At 37.4% G+C, this 19,599-nt stretch overlaps 1 protein-coding gene across 1 annotated transcript; it reads right to left on the bottom strand.

Annotated features, from left to right (window-relative positions):
* Positions 1-342: 342 nt before the first annotated feature.
* Positions 343-8,759, bottom strand: LOC127632420 (G-protein coupled receptor 83-like). Its single transcript, XM_052111001.1, has 4 exons — positions 8,406-8,759; positions 2,695-2,820; positions 2,389-2,522; positions 343-2,040 (listed from the first exon to the last, which is right to left on the bottom strand). Exons 1-4 carry the CDS (start codon positions 8,727-8,729, stop codon positions 1,563-1,565), a joined length of 1,062 nt encoding a protein of 353 aa, XP_051966961.1. The 5' UTR covers positions 8,730-8,759; the 3' UTR covers positions 343-1,562.
* Positions 8,760-19,599: the final 10,840 nt, after the last annotated feature.

Below are 19,599 nucleotides of genomic sequence, written 5' to 3'. Positions count from 1 at the left end.
AATTGCATTGGGATAATCCCATAAACTGTTCGATAACACCATAAAATAATCAAAATTCCTTGTATGTAAAGCACAACATATGTTGTGGTGATCAGGGAACTAGCAAGCTGACTCAAAGGAAAAGTTTCCTTATTAGACAACCCATGACCTGAAGAATTACAGAAATCCTACTTCAATCCCATCACCACTGTGCAAATAATTTCCCCAATTTCTACCCAAAATGAATGGTCCCTATTATTACAAACCACACAAGTATTAATTTATTGGGCACTTTTCCAAAGTCAATTACAGTACACTCATTACAGTGGCAATAAGAGTCACAAAAACTATACATGCAGAGGACCATTTCTAGAAATAGCCGAGGGGGCTAAACAAAGCTGTTTTATTCTTTGCATAATCACTGGTCTTCCTGTTGGCTGACCAGAAACCATTTTTGCCCAGTTTTAAGTCTTTCCATTACATGTCACAAAAAAAAAACACTGGCAACAATTAACACAGTCAGATAATTTGCAGTTATTTATGCTCTCTGCATGAGAAATGTACAGTATAAAAGTTCCATTAATACATACAATATGGAGTTCCTCTACAAAGTGCAAACAAAGAGACCTGGACACATCAACGCATACTATGATATTAATTGTCTAAGCTAGAACAGGTAGAATTATAAAAAAAACACATTGCTGTAATTTATTTTAAGATCACATCTGCAGTCAGACAGGAGCGTAACAATGAGCTGCTGCAATGAATATTGCATAAACATATTTTAGCTTTGTACATAAAATACATTCCATCTCTATAATTGGCACCCCATTATCAATATTATAAGCTGCTCTCTGGAATGTCCAGAATAGGGCTTAATATCAATTGGGCATGTTCAGTCTGGATCAATTTAATTGCATGTAACTGCAATTCTGATATTAACATGTCATACCACAGTGAGGTCTGCATGTGTGTGTGTTCATAATGCAGAGGTCAGAACCTCTTATAAGCCTTAGGAGAATACACCAAACTTCATGAATAGATAGAAACAATATTAATTCATTTAATACAGTGTTGCCTGCGAATTACTTGTGCACCATATAAAAGGAATATTCCGGGTTCAGTTAGGCAAAAACAAATTAATTATCTTTAAAAAAGAACAAAATCCAGGTTACAGTGAGTCACTTATAATGGAAGTCAATTGGGCAATTTTTACGGATTTAATGCCGGAAATGTATCATTTGATATATTTTAAATCCTAGGTCTTTAAGGCTTTATATCCAAGCAATTAGGTGAGACCATATTTCTTGGGGTAAAAAATAAATAATTAACTAGAACAGAGTTTCTAATTACTGTAACAGCTTCTTTCAGCTTTTATGTAATCTTTTCCATGGCAACACAGTGCTCTTAATTGGTTTGGATATCACTTGCATTATGATGGAGAAGACAAAATGAGAGCCAAGGGTAGGATGAAAAAGAGAAACCACATCAGGGAGGATGAACTGCTACTGTACTTTTGTATTTGATGTGAATTCAAAAACAGAAAACAGAATACAGATTGTTGAAGTATGTAGAGTGCTTCCTCAGGATTGCTGGATAGTGTTGCCTTTGGCTATGCGTCCAATTAAAGGCAGGGCTCGGAGTTCTGCACGGAAGCTGTGATTGAGCCAGCAGTATATGAAAGGGTTATAGCAGGTAGAGCTCATGGCCAGCCAGTGGAAGGTGAAGTACAGGGCATTGTTGGCCTGAATCACTTTACTTGACAGCAGCACCACATAACAGTTTAGGGGAAACCAGCAGACTGCAAAAACAGCCACCACTGCAATCAGCATCTTTAGGGTCGTCTTCTTCCTCCTGCGATGGGCTGCCGATTGGGCCTGAGTGAGATCCCCGACCGCATTCTGGAACCAAACCTTCTTGGCCACAACAAGGTACGCTATGGATATTATCGCTAATGGCAATACATAGAGGAGGACAAACGAGGCAAGATCCAGATACTTCCAAAAGAGATCTGAGGGTTGTGGGAAGCTGGGGAGACATACCATCCGTACCCTGTTATTGCTAAGAGAGAAAAGAAGAAAAAGATTGTATCATCACACCATTGGAAAGGGACTAAAGCATGGATAATTTATTTATTTTTGCATGTTATTTTTGGGAAAAGAACCTTACTGACCATGTTGGTATTCTAACTTAAAGATGACAATCAGTGCAGGGTAAAAAAGGGTGACAAATGAAATAGAATAGGAGGATTCACTGGGTACAAGTAACTGGACTACTTAGAATGTTTTTTTTTTTTTGTCTGTCAATCTAAATAAACTAAATGGTTGACAGCTAAACTTTAACATAAATTATTTCAATGGTATTTTCATTTTGTTTAAAGAAAGAACGAAAAAAGAAAGAAGTTCATACACAAATTCAAAGCGCAACAGTTTCTGGTAGATGGCATGAGGTAGAGAGAAGCAGGACCCCATCACCCAGATTACACCAATCCAGCCTACACCCTGAAGCCGAGACATCCTCTGTTTCATAGGGTACATCACCACCTGATGGACAGCAGTAATCACTAATCATGACTGATTGCACATTGACATGCACTAATGATTCATTGAGTTTTCATAAGAGGTGGAAAAAAGCAGAATACTCAATGTTTCATTAATTTTTTTTCATTTTAGTAATTGGTGTCGTTTATGTGTGAGCTTTGGTAAATACACTTACCTGGTGTCGATCAATGGCGATGGCAACCAGCGTAAGTACAGAGACATGGACAGAACAATACTGTGCAAAGCGGCTCACATGGCACATCACCTTCCCAAACACCCATGTACTGTAAACAAACCGAACCTGACAGAACACAGTACAGGGTGTTTGTATCAAAATGCATTAAAGAAAAGCACGTGTGACCACAAAAATGAATAATGCACCTCCTCTGCATACACTTTACTAGACAAAAATACAAACAAACAGACAAACCGCATACACACCTGCAAGATTCATTAAACCTTCTTAGCCATTTGGCAGTATCATAACCCTATACGTTTTGTACACATATTTATTTATTAATTTTATATATTCATTTTAATATATATTTAATTTCACTATGAACACAATACGAAAATGGGTAGGGCCTCCCTTTGCTCTCAAAACCAGCCTTATTTCTCCATAGTATGGATTCCACAAGATGTTAGAAACATTCCTTTGAGATTCTGGTCCTTGTAGAAATGATTTCTTCTGGCAATTTCAGCAGATTTTTCAGCTGCACATTCATGCTGCAAATTTCCCTTTCTATCACATTCCAAATGTGTTCTATTGGATTCAGATCTGAAAAGAACAGTGAACTCACTGTCATATTCCTTCAAAATAATTAGAGACGACTTTTAATTTTGTCACATGGTGCATTATCATACTGGAAGTAAGCATTAGAACAGAGGTTGCCAACTCTGGTCCTGGAGAGCCACCGTCCAGCAGAATTTAGCTCCAACCCCAATCATACACACCTGCCCTTAACGTTTTTTAAGTTATCCTGGAGACCTTGATTTGTTTGGTCAAGCATGTTAGATTAGAGTTGGAGCTAAAATCTTCAGGACAGTGGCTCTCCAGGACTGGAGTTGGCCATCCCTGTATTAGAAGATGGGTAAACTGTAGACATAAAGGGATTCATATGGTCAGCAAAAATAAATACTCAAATAGGCTGTGGCATTGAAGTGATGATTTACTGGTATTAATGGGCCCAAAGTGTGCCAAGAAATCATTCCTGACCCCACATCATTACACCACCGCCATCAGTCTGGACTGTTGACACAAGACAGGTTGGTTCCATGGATTCATGCTGTTGGTGCCAAATTCTGTCCACACCATCTGTGTGCCTCAGCAGAGAGATTCATCAGACCAGGCTAAATTTTTTCCAGTCTTCATCTGTCCAGTTTTGTCGAGCCTGTGCCAACTGCAGCCTCAGCTTTTTGTTCTTGGCAGAGTGGTTATCTGAGTTACAGCTGACAAATCTGGTTATTTATCTTGATTACGATACATTTTTATTTTGTTTATTTATTCATTCATTTTTGCAGAAAGAGTTAATTAGACACATTTTTACACTTTTAAATATTTGATACAAGTAGGGTAAAACAGGGCTAAAGGCCCCCAGGATAAAAGGCACTTATTATTTTCTTCCCAAACACTGAAAAGCAACAAAAACTACCACAGTACTTCCCTTAACACCTGTTTGTGACTATACACTGCAAAATATTCCTGATCCATGAGCTCATTGAAGCCAATTTTGTTTAGACAATATACTTATGTCATTTCCAGTTTTGTTCAACGTAGTTAAAATAATAATAAAAAAGAAATGAATAACTGTCCAAGAATTGAACAGATAGTTTTTCCCTGTTGCAGGGACTAAAGGCCCCCTAAAACACATTGTCTTTCTTAAGTGGGGCTAATGTGTTATGAAAATGTTTCCTAAGTGGGCTAACATCAACTGATTCAATTACAATGGAGATTAATTTGTTGATTGAATATTTAAGATACCATATTATGAAATACCAAATGTTATTGAAATGAACAGGAAATGGTTAACCAACAGTGGTTATTTTGAATAAGCATTATATAATTTTTTTTATTAATCTTGCTGTCTCTGTATTTTCCTATAAAAAAAAAAAAAAAAAAAGGACCTTAGATAATAATAAGGACCAAGTTCATTTTTTAATTTAATTTCTCCTCCCAGCCCAGTAGATGGCAATATGCACAAAGAATGCGAATCAGCAAAAATGAAGAGGAATTTGGAGGTGAAAGTGGATATTTATAGTAAAAAAGGACTAAAATATTGATCTGTTTCTCACCCACACCAATCATATCGCATCTGAAGATTTGGATTTAACCACTGGAGTTTTGAGTGATGACAACAAACTGCAGCCAGTGCCAACTTGATATCACTCCAGTCTACTAAGATAATAATAAGTTTAATTTATATAGTGCCTTACAGATAGCTTAGATATAGCTCAAGGACACTTTACAATAGTAACACGAGGATGGACTTCACAGACAAACTGATGCCAACTCCAACCGTAAGACATGGGATACTTCACTGGCTACGGCCTAAACCTTAGGCTGAGATGATCTGCACCAAAATTAACTGCTGACCTCACTGACATCTGGCATCATCTTGGTGAAAGGATGGACTACACTCTTAAAATGAAATACATAGACAATACATTAATTGCCAACTAAATTGCCTTCATCAGCCAAATAACAAAGTACAAAATTTTTGTGAGCACTTAGCCAGAGGAGAACCAAGATATATTCCAGAAAGCAAGGTTAACTTACCGTGACATAAACACTGAACTCTCGGTTGATTAACCCAAAGCTTGCTTAATCGCGGCATGTGGCTTCCAGAACACACACACACACACACACACACACACACACACACACACACACACACACACACACACACACACACGTGGACAATGATTGGCGTTACATGTCCATTGTGCTCTTTTCTCATTTGATGTGGCATGAAAAGTTGTGTTGTCATGTACAGTAGTGTCCATCTGCCTCCAGCAACTTGATACGTAATGAAATTATGTTGTTTTAATTGAAGATCATGTGTCTGACTATACATTATAGGTGTTCATGATCCCAGCATTAGGGAAAAGTAGCTCATCTCTTCCTTGTTAATAGGAATTTGTAAAAGGTCCCTATTGAAAGGCAGAACAAAAATGTAATTTAGAGATGGACCATGTACAGCTTCTGATGGAGTAGAGGAGGCTGATCTTTTCATTGAATCACCTGACCGCCAGCTAAAAGAGGGCACTGCGGGGGACTCTAAATGACAGCATGTCTCATTTATATTTTCAGATAATAAAGAGTACAATGAGCAAGTCTGGAAATGTGTGCATTTATATGTACAGTGGCCTACATTAATTAGTGATAAGAAATCAAATCTCTCACCACTAGGAGTGGTGGTGGTGTAGTGGTCTAAAGCACATAACTGGTAATCTGGTAATCAGCAGGTCAGTGGTTCAATCCCCAGAGTCACCACCATTGTGTCATTGAGCAAGGCACTTAATTCCAGGTTGCTCCGGGGGGATTGTTCCTGTAATAAGGGCTCTGTAAGTCGCTTTGGAAAAAAACATCTGCCAAATGCATAAATGTAAATGTAAATCTCTAACCTCTATCTATGGTCTGTGAAATTGTCACATATTATCTAGTCAGTGAAGAATAACAAGTGATTAATTGCTTAAGCTTTTAATTGGCAGACATTACCAACATATTGATATTATGGAATGTCATTTGATAAATAACATTAATATTCATTGACTGAAGGAACTGTAAATAGAATATGGGTGCTATAATTTTCTATTAAATTTACAGAATAAAATTATTTATTAGAAGGGCTAAATATATACACAGAAAGCCCTGTCTTCACAGTGAAGAGCGTGGGGGAATTTCCAATGTGTTCTGTGTTAAAACATATTACAGTATTAAAACCTCCCATTTAAAAGTTAAAGCACAATATACAGTTGGTCCTCTTTTGAATGAAAATCTGCTATGGGAGACTGGAAATGCCAGAGTAAAGAATATTTGTGAAGTAAAGATGGCAGTTTACCGTAATATTGCTTTAAAGGGATAATATTGTGTGTAATCTGAACTTTCTCGCCCACTGTGCCGCTATCAAAAGGGCATGCATGTGCTCACAGCCTCTGAAACATACTAATATCTACCTGAAATAAACTAACTCTGGAACATAAACTACTTCGGAGCAGATTATGTTCAGAGAGCAAGTTGCTATGGCTACTAACATACCCTGAAAGATCCCTCAGTTTTTGGAACAGAAAGCACATGACCTTCACTTAGCCTGCTTTCTGGAATACCCCTCTGGCCCCCACAGTGAGCCTGGTTAGATTTGTGTTCCTTGCCACAATGGCATTTAGCTTGCTCACTGGGTGACTAAATTAAAATATGATTTACTTATTTTATTTTTTGAGGCACAATTTACAATCACGTTTTTATCAAACCACACAATTATGACATTACAGATAGTATGGCTTTGCTTTCTGTTAAAGCACAAGTTTCTATAAAGCTACTTTGAAATGAGGAGTATTGTGAAAATCGCTATACATATAAAAATTATTTGACATGACTTGGGAGTCGTATGGATTACTTTTATGCTGCATTTATATGCTTTTTTTTGGACCTTCAAAGTTCTGGCCACCATTTACTTGCATTGCATGGTTCAAAGACATTAGTCATTAATCTTACATTAAGTTCATACAAAATCCCTTAACACTTAGTTTAATAATTTTAAATCATGACTTGCACTGTTACTACATTAAACGTAATATTGCCATTATATTCATGATGTTAGCCAGAGGGGAACTGGCCCCTACAGAGATCCTGGTTTCTCCCAAGGTTATTTTTCTCCCATTACCCAACATCTTGTGGAGTTTTGTGTTCCTTGCCACAGTCGCCTTCGGCATTCTCACTGGGGTTATAAATACAATTATTATTTAATGACTTATTTTTAAACAATTCACAATCATATTTTATCTAATTACACAATGATGACTCATAGACATTACATTACGGTTTTATCTTCTGTTAACACCTGATCTTCTGTAAAGCTGCTTTGAAACAATGTGTGTTGTGAAAGGCGCTATACAAATAAAAATGACTTGACCTGACTATGGACCAGTTTAGCGGAGATATTTTTCTAAAAATCTTTGTGTGGCCCCCTTAAAAATGCAAATAATATTTGTTTTATTTTTAGATAATCCTAAATAAAGTATTCTGACATTTTAAATATTGCTGCAATAACACTGATATGATTGTTGTTGATAATGATATTCCTGAAAATGGTTACAATGAAGTTGAAGATAATGTCGATGACACCGCTCCTGGAGACCTGGAGTGTTTCATAACAAGATTTGCTGAATTCAAGACACTCATAGTCAAGTTTTGGTCTGTTTAAATACCTTATAAACAGTTTATTGAAGTTAAAGATAATGGTGGAAAAGTGCATTTAAAGAAAGAGGAAGTCTGAAACAGAAAAAAGGTATTATGTTTTTGTTTGTTATAGTTTAGGAAGCCAGATTGTATTTTCAAGTAACATGTTGAATCACAACAATGAAAGGAAGGTCAGAGAAAATCGAGGTAATGTCTACACTTTTAGAGGGACCCATTCCTGTACTTTGCCTAGGACCCTCAAAAAACTGATGATAGAATTATGAGAGAATTTTCATTTTTGGGTGAACAATTATGTTCCTGAGAGAATGACTTCTTTTATAATGTTTTTATAGATTAAAAAAAAAAAAGTTTCACTACCACAATGGTGAGTACAGTGCCAAAATTCTGATTCTCTCACATTAGTTGCTGAACCCCCCATGAGCGACAAACAAAATCAATACCGGTTCAAACAAGCAGTGAAAACTTACCAGTGTAAAAGGCGTGTTGAGGAGAGTTATAAGAATATCAGCAATGGCCAAATTCATAATGAACAAACTTGTCACTGAGTGCATCCGTTTATTCTTAATAACAACATGACAAACCACCACGTTTCCGAAAAGCGAGATGATGATAATCACGGAATAGGCGACGATGAGCAGCGCTTTGATGGTCGGTCTGTGCGATTCCGACTCGTAGCTCGCACCACTGTCGTACATCGCGTCCACAAAAGAGAAATTAAAAAACGCGGACAAATTCTGCAAGTTATAAAACTGCAAGAAGAAATCCACGGAGCAGTTTCCGAAAGTCATCATTACACGATTCTCCTGGGCACGTGCGTCAAAAACCTGAGTCAGCCGGCGAACAGCCCAACGCTAAAGCGCAGCGGATTGGACTATGAACAGTTATTAGTGATGCATCTCACCCGCTGGCATCATCGCCGTCGTCCCTCAAGCTCTTAAATCACAATAAGCACTCACACGGGCTGCAATTATCCAGAACTCTAAGGAGCGTGTCTACACTTTATTACCTTATTCAGTCCGCCCCTTTCCCGCGCTCCGCTCATCCGAATATTGTCATCTAACTTTCTGTTTGTATTGAAGCTACTAAGAAGAGTCGATCGAAATGTATTATGTGTGGGAGCACAGGAAGTATTCACCAAGAGTTGATCGCGTGAGTCTACAGCACCTATTTACTAGACCTACGTGAAAATGCTCGTAAGGTGTTTTTTCTTTCAATTTAAATGTTGGACCTGGCAAATCACATTTAGATAGCTATGACACACTGCACTTATTAACAACACATGCGTTTAATTGTTATAGGTGTTATTCTGCTTAATTTTTATGTTTCAACTTGTTAATAATTGATGTTAACATGCGTAGTTGATATTAATTTTCCAACAGTGACAGCTCGTATTACGCATGCAAGTTCAACATTAAAGAAAATTACAATAGTGATTTTAAAATTAATTTGTCACCCTACATTTTTAGAGGCTAAATTGTGATTAAAATGGTTGTAAATGGAATATAAAATAAAACAAACACGTGTATGTGTAGGGTCAGAAATTAACTTTTATACCCACTAGCCAAGGTGGCTGGTAGATGAAAAAATTGACCAGCCAGCAGTCAGACTTCTTACCTGCCATATATATATGTATATATATAATTATTGCATTTTTTTATGCAATTTTGCAGACATATGAGCCAAATAACAATGCTGTGAGCATGTTTAAAATTTAACTGCATTTAATTTGTATTAATTTATTATTTATGAAATACTGAATTGCCAGATAGTCAATTTAGAATAATTTTTCAGATTATTTACTTATTACAACAAAACTAAATTTGTATTTTAAAGTACATGTTTTCATATGAACGAACAGTAAGCAGCTCTTAGGAGCTTAAAGTACATAGGACAGAGTAGCAAATCTTGGTTTACTTGGAGTGAGTCAGTTCATTCATTCAACTCCTATGGATTTATAAAACTTTTTGATTCACTAAAAAGAGCTGGCTCAAAAGAGTCATTTCTTTGGGATTCGGTCTACTAGTCTACTAGATTCAGTAGCAGTTAAAGATTATAAAATAAAAGATTTTTTCTGTGGTGCTTAATAGTATTTTTGTCTGGTTTTCTGTCCGCATCACCGGAATAATTCACGTTCAAGAACCGTTAACGAAACCAAACGTCATGAAAATCATTCAGATTTTATTATAAAGCAATCATTACCTGATAATATGTAGCCTAAGTGTGGTGGTACTCTTACATCCACTGATGCAAATCCAGGAGTGGTCTTTCCTTCATCCCAAATCACGATGGCATGAACACTCCTGTACATACTTTCAACTTGCATCAAGCTGTAGGCTACTGCTAATGGTGCGTGCCCACACCTGTACATACTTTCAACTTGCATCAAGCTGTATGTAGGCTACTGCTAATGGTGCGTGCCCACACCTGTACATACTTTCAACTTGCATCAAGATGTAGGCTACTGCTAATGGTGCGTGCCCACACCTGTACATACTTTCAACTTGCATCAAGATGTAGGCTACTGCTAATGGTGCGTGCCCACACCTGTACATACTTTCAACTTGCATCAAGATGTAGGCTACTGCTAATGGTGCGTGCCCACACCTGTACATACTTTCAACTTGCATCAAGATGTAGGCTACTGCTAATGGTGCGTGCCCACTCCTGTACATACTTTCAACTTGCATCAAGATGTAGGCTAGCCTACTGCTAATGGTGCGTGCCCACTCCTGTACATACTTTCAACCTGCATCAAGATGTAGGCTACTGCTAATGGTGCGTGCCCACTTTCGCAGAAGAAATCCACTCAGCCCTACTCACTGCACTGGAGAACTGCATTTTCTATTAGCCTTCAGTACAAGATCAATGATTTTAAATATGCACTTTTACAGTTGTAAAAATGCCAATATCTTTTGAAATGCCCAAATTATACAAACAGTGTTGATTTTTAAATGTTTGCTTACCCAGCAACAGAAATGCCACAAAGAATGCACGTCATTTGATGTCTGGATTACAAGCATTGAATTTACCTTTGCTCACCACGTGCCAGCGGACAAACAGCGTTTCAGACCATTAATGGGCAGTGGGACTATGCGAATAAGAGCTGTTCTATACACCTGTGTTACTGACTGATTTGTAGGCCTACAGAGCCTCATTTAGGACAAAACTAGAACATGTAAATGTCACCAGTCCTGCACGACCCGCTCCCAATAGGATTCGAACCAGCAACTCTAGCCTCTTCGTTAGCACAATTGCCTCCCATGCCAAAGCCTACAGCCTCTAATGCCAATGGCTAGTGAGCCTCTTGAGGCCAGGGGAGTGAGGTTTACACACACTGCACAGCTATCACATACCAGCTTGCTCCCGTTACACTCACCCCCCTAAACCTCAGTTCCATCCGGGTTACGGAACTACTGTCACCAGTTCTGCTCGACCCACTCCAATCGGGATTCAAACCAGCATCTCTGGCATGGGAGGTGGGCATGCTAACGAGGAGGCTAAAGGCTACAGCCTCTAGTGTCAGTCGCTAGTACTTCTCTTGAGCCCAGGGGAGTGAGGTTTACACAAACTGCACAGCTACAACATTTCGGAAAATGTGTATAAAAATAGCTGCACCCCCCGTTTTAACACTTAAACGAATCTGCTTACCTTATCTATAACGCGATGGGTGAATGACATGAGAAGATGGTCAGAGATGTCATACGAGATGCTGTCTTTTGTCATTTTCATGAGCACAGAGGCATATCAGCAGGGCTCGAGCTGAGGGGGGATGTGAGGGATGCCATCCCCCTTGTTGCAAGAAATACCAAAAAGCTTCCCCCTCGTAAAACTACCATCCCCTTTAGATCAATTGTGTCATGGATTACATAGAACTAATCATGCAAGTAAAATATTTAATTTTCTAAGTTTGATAAATAACATTTTAAATAAGGGCGATTACCGCCTGGTACGGCTATAGCACCGACCACATCCGCAAAGCCCTGCAAAGGGTGGTGCGAACTGCCAGACACATCATCGGAGGTGAGCTTCCCTCCCTCAAGGACACATATAAGGCGGTGTGTGAACAAAGCTCGGAGGATCATCAGAGACTCCAGTCACCCGAGTCATGGGCTGCTCTCACTGCTTCCATCAGGCAGGCGGTATCGCAGCATCAGGACCCGCACCAGCCAACTACATGACAGCTTCTTCCCCCAAGCAATCTTCTCACGATCAATAATCAGCACTGCACTTTATTAATCTTATATCTCACACTGGACTGTCAAATATATTCTCCTCTATACAACTACTGTATATATATTTTTTATATACTCTTTATTTTATTTTTTTATTGTATGTGTATTCTATATTGTGTATTGTTTACTGTACATTTAATATGTAAATTGTGTTGTGTAAATATGTGGTTTATTGTAAATTGGTATATGTCACGTCACTATCATGACTGCTATGTTGCTCGGAACTGCACACAAGACTTTCACCTACTGTTGCACTTGTACATGGTAGTGTGACAATAAAGTGATTTGATTTGAATTAGATTTGGACATGTGTAGGGTTGCCAGATTTCCATAGGTGAAATTCCCCAATTAGAACGTGACACTTGTACAGTTTGGAAATATTCTACCAGGGAGACACTTTAGTCAAACTATCTGGTAACCGTGAGCATGCAAGCTCTCTCTCCACTGCGAAAAGAAGCCAGTTTTCTGAAAACACTGGTAAACAGGTATGTCAGAGTTTAGCAATGACTTGTCCTTCCTAGTGTTCCCATGAAACTTACACCACTGAAGGTAATGCAAGTTTTCAAAATCTTCGCAAGAGAACAGTTCAAGAAACATTTTTGTCCAGATCTATTAAATTAAAAATAAATTTTAAAATGCAATTCATGCAAACCATTTATTTGAAAACTAAAACAACTCTTCTGTGATGAGAATATTTATTTTTCTGTTTAAAGACATATTGATATTTGTTCTGGGGCGTAAAGTAAAAAATGTCATGTGATGTCCAGAGACTGTAAAAAAAACAAAAAAACAAAAAGTCAAAGTCTCAATAAAAGCTAAAATTCCTGAAAAAATAAATGTTGGCATTACTAGTGCATAATAATCTGTTGTTGTTTTTTTTTTAAATGAGTTCTAAAATAAAATTCATATTTAAAAACGCTTTTGCCCACCAAATCATAGTCACTGGGTGAACCCAACATGGTAGCCATTTTGCTGTTTATGTTGACCATAAAATCTATAAAACAGAGCGGACACCTTTAGACCCTCAAGACAGGATGTGAAGTTTTAAAAACATCTGATATTTTTCTTTGCATTTTAATGAAAAGGCACATTTTGTTCAAGTCATGTGGTGGAACCCTGAAAAAATGTCTTGATATTCTTGACTCAAAAAGTCAAAAGTGTGACGAGGAGGAGTGTGTGATCAGCTGATCAGCTGGAGAGCGTGATAAGGGCTGGTTGGAGATGCTGTGTCTATTTATGTTTGTTTTAAATTAATTTATATAATTCAAGTTTAAGTTTACTGTTCAGTCATTTCCCGCTTCCTCCTTGCCCGTCCATATACTGTTACAATAATATTTATATAAAAAAAAATTACCTTGAAAAATGTGTTTGAAAACTTTTTGAAAATTAATGAAAGTTGTATATACACTCATGTATTCAAGGTGCAATGAAAGTATAATAATACTTTATACTTGATGGTTACAGCACATGACAATTATAAATTTGTATTTTATTTTTGTAGAAAGCTATAAAGTTTTTTAAAAATGTATGAAACCAAATTGGAGACAAAGATTACATTTCTGAGAACATGACACTATTGTTATCAACTAAATATTTAAAAGTTGTCTCATTTTAACACCATGAACATCCTTATTTGTCAATGGCCCATAAGTATTACACCCTTATCTAATAAGTATTAGATAAGTAGCCTATTCGTTTTTTTACATATATATAAAATTGACCACTACATATCAGTTATTTCACAGCATAAAGGTAGGATCTTGTGTATTTATGAATGAAGTACTCTTGTTTTAAAATCTCCCAGCTCTGGTTCCAGTTGTTATGACAATGAAATTTGAATGGTCTAAAAAGAGTTGTTGATGTCAGTGATGACTGTCTTGATTTCATGTGAATATTTTTACATGAGTGCTGCAAATAGTCACATAACAAGAGCCATTTAATTCCATTGTGCTCCTATAAAGATAACGTCCATGTCATAGTGTCCATTAATTGGGCATTAAACAGGTTCATTAAAGGATATCTTCATGTCAAGAACAGGTTTCATTGAAAGATCATTTGAACACCTTCCACTCTCAGAGGAAGAAAAAATGCTGAATGAGTCTCAACAAAGTTCTATATACAAAATGGTGTTATTCTATCTTTTCCTGACAGTTAATACCATCAATATGTGTGACATACACACACATCCTGTACATCACTAGTGTTTTGCTATCCTGCTATTTCAAAAGCGCAATTGACCAGCTGGATTCCGGGCCGCCTCCCCCTCACGCTTGCCGGGGGCCTGGGAAGACAGGCCGCCAGTCACACCGCCGCCCCTCACGCCATGGACATAGGAGGGGAGCGTGGGCTGCCGACTGACTATCCTTTGGACTCAACCCTGTTTCACAGCGAGGATGCCAGAGTCCCCTTTTTTTATGAATACTACTCCCCTAGAGTCCCCTTTTATTATAAACACTACTCCCCCTTGAACACTTTATTACCCCTTTAGGACATTTTATGTTTATTATTTACAATAAATGCCTCTCCAACGCTTGACGCCATACCCACTGTGTCTGTCTCTTGCTCACTCTGCCGCAAGGCTTAGTGTCTCATTCTCACTATCTCCCTCTATTATCCATTTGTAATAGAACTTGTCAACAGAAATTCCTTGTACTGTATGCCTGAAAATACAGATATATTCAGGTATAATATGTTGAATTATGGCAACAACAAAAAAACATAATCACGATAATTTTGGTCAATATTGAGATCACAATTATTTAACACGATTACTCATTGACCTTTTGCAAAGCTAAGCTACAAACTACTCAACAGAAAAAAATAGTTGACCTAAGCTAAAAGCTACACTTCAGAGAAAGTAGCAAGTTACACTACAAGCTACACGGCAAAAGTAGCTTGCTACAATTAAGCTACTTCATTTTTTTTCCAACTTCAGATACACGGAGCATAACGTCATAGACAAAGCATCTAAAAGACTTATTTACATGATGTTTATTAAAGCCTTGGCACAGTATATTACAGTTTAGTGCAATACAGTATACAGTATGGTGCAATATGTACTGGTATGTGCATGTTAAAACATGTAAATTCATATTTAGACTTGCTACTTATGCAAACCCATGTGTTCAATATGAAAAATCATTATTTTTACATTTTATAATTCAGATTTAGACTATTACAGTATTCTATTCATCTATACAATACAGAAATACAGCAGCTAGACATAGAATTACAGGATATATCATCAGAGGCCAAATTTCTTCGCATTCCATATTTGCATGGTGCTTCAAAGTACTTCAAAGAATACCATGTTACTACCATGATAAATTGATATATGATTACCATATTCATATTCTATTGTGTTTATATGGTGCTTCAAGGTCATTAAAAAATACCATGGTACTTCACTATGTGATTACCATATTCATATAGTCTACCATTGTATAAACATATTCAATTGCGAACCGATTCAGGCCGCTTTCCTATCACATGTGCCCAATTCATTTTAAAGAACCGACAAATTAATTTGTGATCAGAAATATTTAGATTTGATTCCAAACTGGCATTAGTAAACACCGGGTAAAAGATGTGGTGGTGTAGCTTTCTCAATGCTAAACCACTACTGTGTCAAAAATATAGCTTCACTACTGAGAAGTTACTTGATTTAAAAACTAGCTAAGCTACCACCTCACTACTCAGACATATAAATAGCAAAGCTACTGACCATCACTGGCAGCAGGTCTATTAGCTTACATTACTGTTTTAATCAGTATGCTTGTCCGGTCGGGCAAGTAAAATTCTCTTTCACTTGCCCCTTCAAAAATCCATTTGTCCCAGACAAGCATTAATGTTGAGCCCTGATTAAATATCATGTCCAACATTCTCCTATAACAATTTTTTCTTCTGCAGTATAGCTCCTAAAGTAAATATTTTAAAGGAGTTTTAGATATTATTTTGGAAAACAAAACAAAAAAGACTACATACACTGTATAATGGGCCAAGACTATACTCTCTCACCTTTATGTTCACTTTGAACCATCTTTAACTAAAAAAATACAAACTTTTTTGTAGGGCTTATAATAGGGCTGTGTATTGGCAATTTTCATCACGAGAAGATACACACAGTGAACGTGACACATATATTATGATTCACTATGTCGTGAGCCATCACTTTATAATCTAATTGCAGCAAACGTGCGCGTCTTCCCCGGTCACATTACCCAACTCACTGAACCGCACAGATTAATGCCAGTTTCGGGTTTATTTTCATAACCCACTTCCTTATTATCTGAACTTGAATAAAGGATGCTTTAAAGCTATAACAGGTGTTTCAATGCGAAACGGAATGCGGCACAATAATCGTTTTATCCTGATTATCTTGCTTTCATAATTGTTGGAAGAAAATCATAATTGAAAATACATTTTGATTAATCGCCCAGTCCTACCATGAGGGTTATTCACTTGTGGCATACTCATGTCGGTCGCCATCCCGCAGGACTGCGGCATCATGTTTCCCCTCTGGGAAGGTAATGTTATGTTGTGCGGCATGATGGGAATCTGTTCCCCATAGTGTCAGCTTCCTGACGCAGTGTCAATTATACTGAGTCTAAAAGGAATGTCTCAGTTACGTATGTAACCTCGGTTCCCTGAGACGAAGGGAACGAGACATTGCGTAAGTTGACCTCACAGCAGACTCAAGAGTTCTTTGAGGTGCGAGCGATGCACTCTTGTCCCTCAGTCAGAAAACTCTGAGGAATGGAGCTTGCTCGCCTAAATGGTGCTTTGTGCCTAAAAGGGCGGGGCTTAAACAACATAGTCAATTTTAGAATCACTGTTATTGTAGAGAGGTTTCAAATAGGTTTTATAGAAGGATACACCTCATAGCATCAGCATCCTGACACAATATCTCGTTCCCTTCGTCTCAGGGAACCGAGGTTGCATACGTAACTGATTCCCTTTGGTGGTACTAGTTCAGAAATTACATTAATAATAAGTTTTATTTATATAGCGCCTTTCCAGAGCTCAAGGACGCTTTACAATAGACAAGCAACAATAAAGGCAGAGGACAAAGACAGCAGACAAAACAACAGCAGGTAGATAACAGTGAAGGTACAGAAAATGAGAAGGTTAGGTAGATGGGACAGCACCCAGTGGGGGGGGGGGGAAAACAAAAAAAAAAAACAGTACAACTTAAGAGTTATAACATTCAGCATATAAGTGAGTTTTGAGCATGGATTTTAATTCAGAGATAGTGTTAACAGAACAGAGTGATCGGGGTAGAGAGTTCCATATTTTGGGTGCTACAACACTGAATGATCTGCCCCCCATCGAAACAAGGCGATGCCGAGGGACGACGAGAAGGCTAGAGTCGGAGGATCGTAGAGAGCGAGTCGGTGCGTAGGGGTGAAGCAGATTACAGAGATAGGAGGGAGCCAAGCCGTGCAGAGATTTAAAAGTGAGAAGGAGAATTGATCAGGTTTAAGTCAGTTACGTGGAACCTGTTGACACAACGTTAATTAACAATGTTAATTAAATCCAACATTTTTTTTTCATTTTTTTGAAAGTGCATAAATCTGTGAATTTATGTATAGACACAAACCATCCCATTTCAATATATGTTCTAATAATGAAAACTTAAGTCTGAATGAATGCCGAATATGTACCGTATGCATTAATTCTCAGTGAGGAGCAATCTTTAACTGTGAAATGAATGTACAAATATGAGAGATAAAGAAATAAAACTGCATAGAGACAGACACGCCCTGATTGATCTTTTTCGCGCTTCATTCGAAACAACCAATCACGCTCTCGCTCTCCTCCTCACATCCACGGATTTCACCAGCGGGAACTTGAACTCCAATGTTTTTCATTCAGCTTCATTTGATGGTGGTAAGTTATTATTTATAAATGTATTATTTATAGTATTATATGTTACATTTCTACTTATTGATGAGGTGATATTAAAATGTTGGAACAATTATTGTGCACCGTTAGTTGTACCTAGTTAGTTGTAACAAAATTGATGGACATGAAGGAATGAACGTTTAATTAATTCTTGTAACTTACTATTTATAGAGAAAGGTCAGTATGGGGAGTTAGTTTTATGACGTGAGTTATCTTCCTATTTGATTTTTGTAATGTTAGTAGAACTGTTTATAGTATAAATTAAAATGGTGCTCTTTTGGTGCCGAAAATGGAGTTTAACATAGCTGGAATGGTTTATTGTGATATTATAAATATTATTTCATTTTTATTTGCTTTTTAATGCGTCTGTAGTCTGAACCAGTGGTTCTCAAATATTTTGATGCCAAAGACCTACCAAACAACAATCTCATAACATTATTTATTGCAGTTGTAATTGCAGTGCACAGGAAGTTATGTGCAGACCCATTTGATATTAGGACTGCTTTACTTCTAGGTTGGTTGTTTATGTTTTTATGTTATGGTCATACTGTGAAATAAATGTAATTTAGGGGGGAAAAAAACAAGGTTGTCCGTGTTTCTAAATTTTATTTGGGTGCATAGGATGGCCTGGATGGGTGTAGGATTTCCCAGGCCTGAAATTGTGTCCCAGTTCAGCCCTGGTGATGGGAGTCCACTTGATAACACAAATGTTACAATCAAAACAGATGGAAATGTCATGGTCCATGACGATGGATGAGTTGACCCATTCACTTGCAATGGGTCTGGCATTTTCATTGTTTCACCTGTTCCAAATTATACAGAAAACTATGTTGTTCCTTGAGGCATTTGTCTTCAAAATGAAAATTAGATTACCAATTGCTGTCCAGAGAGTTTACAATCCTATGTAAGATGACTGTATAAGAAACTGTTTTTGGTTTGAGGTAGTTGTCTTCAAAATGAACATTTCAGTTTGTGAATTGCTGTCCAGAGAGTTTACAAATCTTTTGTAAGCTAAATATTTATGGAAAACATAAAAATAAAAAAAAATCCATATCTTTTTAAAATTCAGTCATGATGTTAGTTTAAAGAATGAAATGCTAACTACAGGGACTATAAAGCCAAAGTCATTTGTATAAACTTAAAAGCCCAGTTAAATTATAAAAGCTATGGATGGTTAATTTGAATAAAATATGTTATAATTTTCAAAGGCTTTGGATTTTTTTATTTTAACTGACCACATCCTTTTGCTAAGTATCTTAACGGTGCTTGGTTCTTCAGAGATCTAATGTACATTAGGTTCTTTGCGGAACTGGAAAAGGTTCTCCTATGGCATCACTCTTAAGAACCTTACTATGGTTCCTTAAAGCATCATAGTGCTAAGGGTTCTTTAGAGAGCTTGCAATATCATGGTTCCTTCTGGAACTGAAACGGGTTCTTTGTGGAACTGAAAAGGGGTTTCTTGTGGCACCACTGTGAAGAACCCTTATTGGTTCTAACTGGAACCGTTATTTTTAAGAGTGTACTT

Source organism: Xyrauchen texanus, chromosome 3 (assembly GCF_025860055.1).
Source record: "Xyrauchen texanus isolate HMW12.3.18 chromosome 3, RBS_HiC_50CHRs, whole genome shotgun sequence".
In the NCBI taxonomy this organism is placed as follows: domain Eukaryota; kingdom Metazoa; phylum Chordata; class Actinopteri; order Cypriniformes; family Catostomidae; genus Xyrauchen; species Xyrauchen texanus.
Note: the sequence above shows the minus strand (reverse complement) of the source record. Positions and strands in the feature narration are given on the sequence as shown.

Bases quoted from the DNA above. Each gene is read 5' to 3' on its own strand.
- LOC127632420 (XM_052111001.1), bottom strand. From the start codon at position 8,729: ATGATGACTTTCGGAAACTGCTCCGTGGATTTCTTCTTGCAGTTTTAT. The intron at 2,523-2,694 runs GTAAGTGTATTT...GCTGTCCATCAG, and splicing joins TCGCCATTGATCGACACCAG to GTGGTGATGTACCCTATGAA. The intron at 2,041-2,388 runs GTATGAACTTCT...TTTCTCTCTTAG, and splicing joins CTGTTGCGCTTTGAATTTGT to CAATAACAGGGTACGGATGG.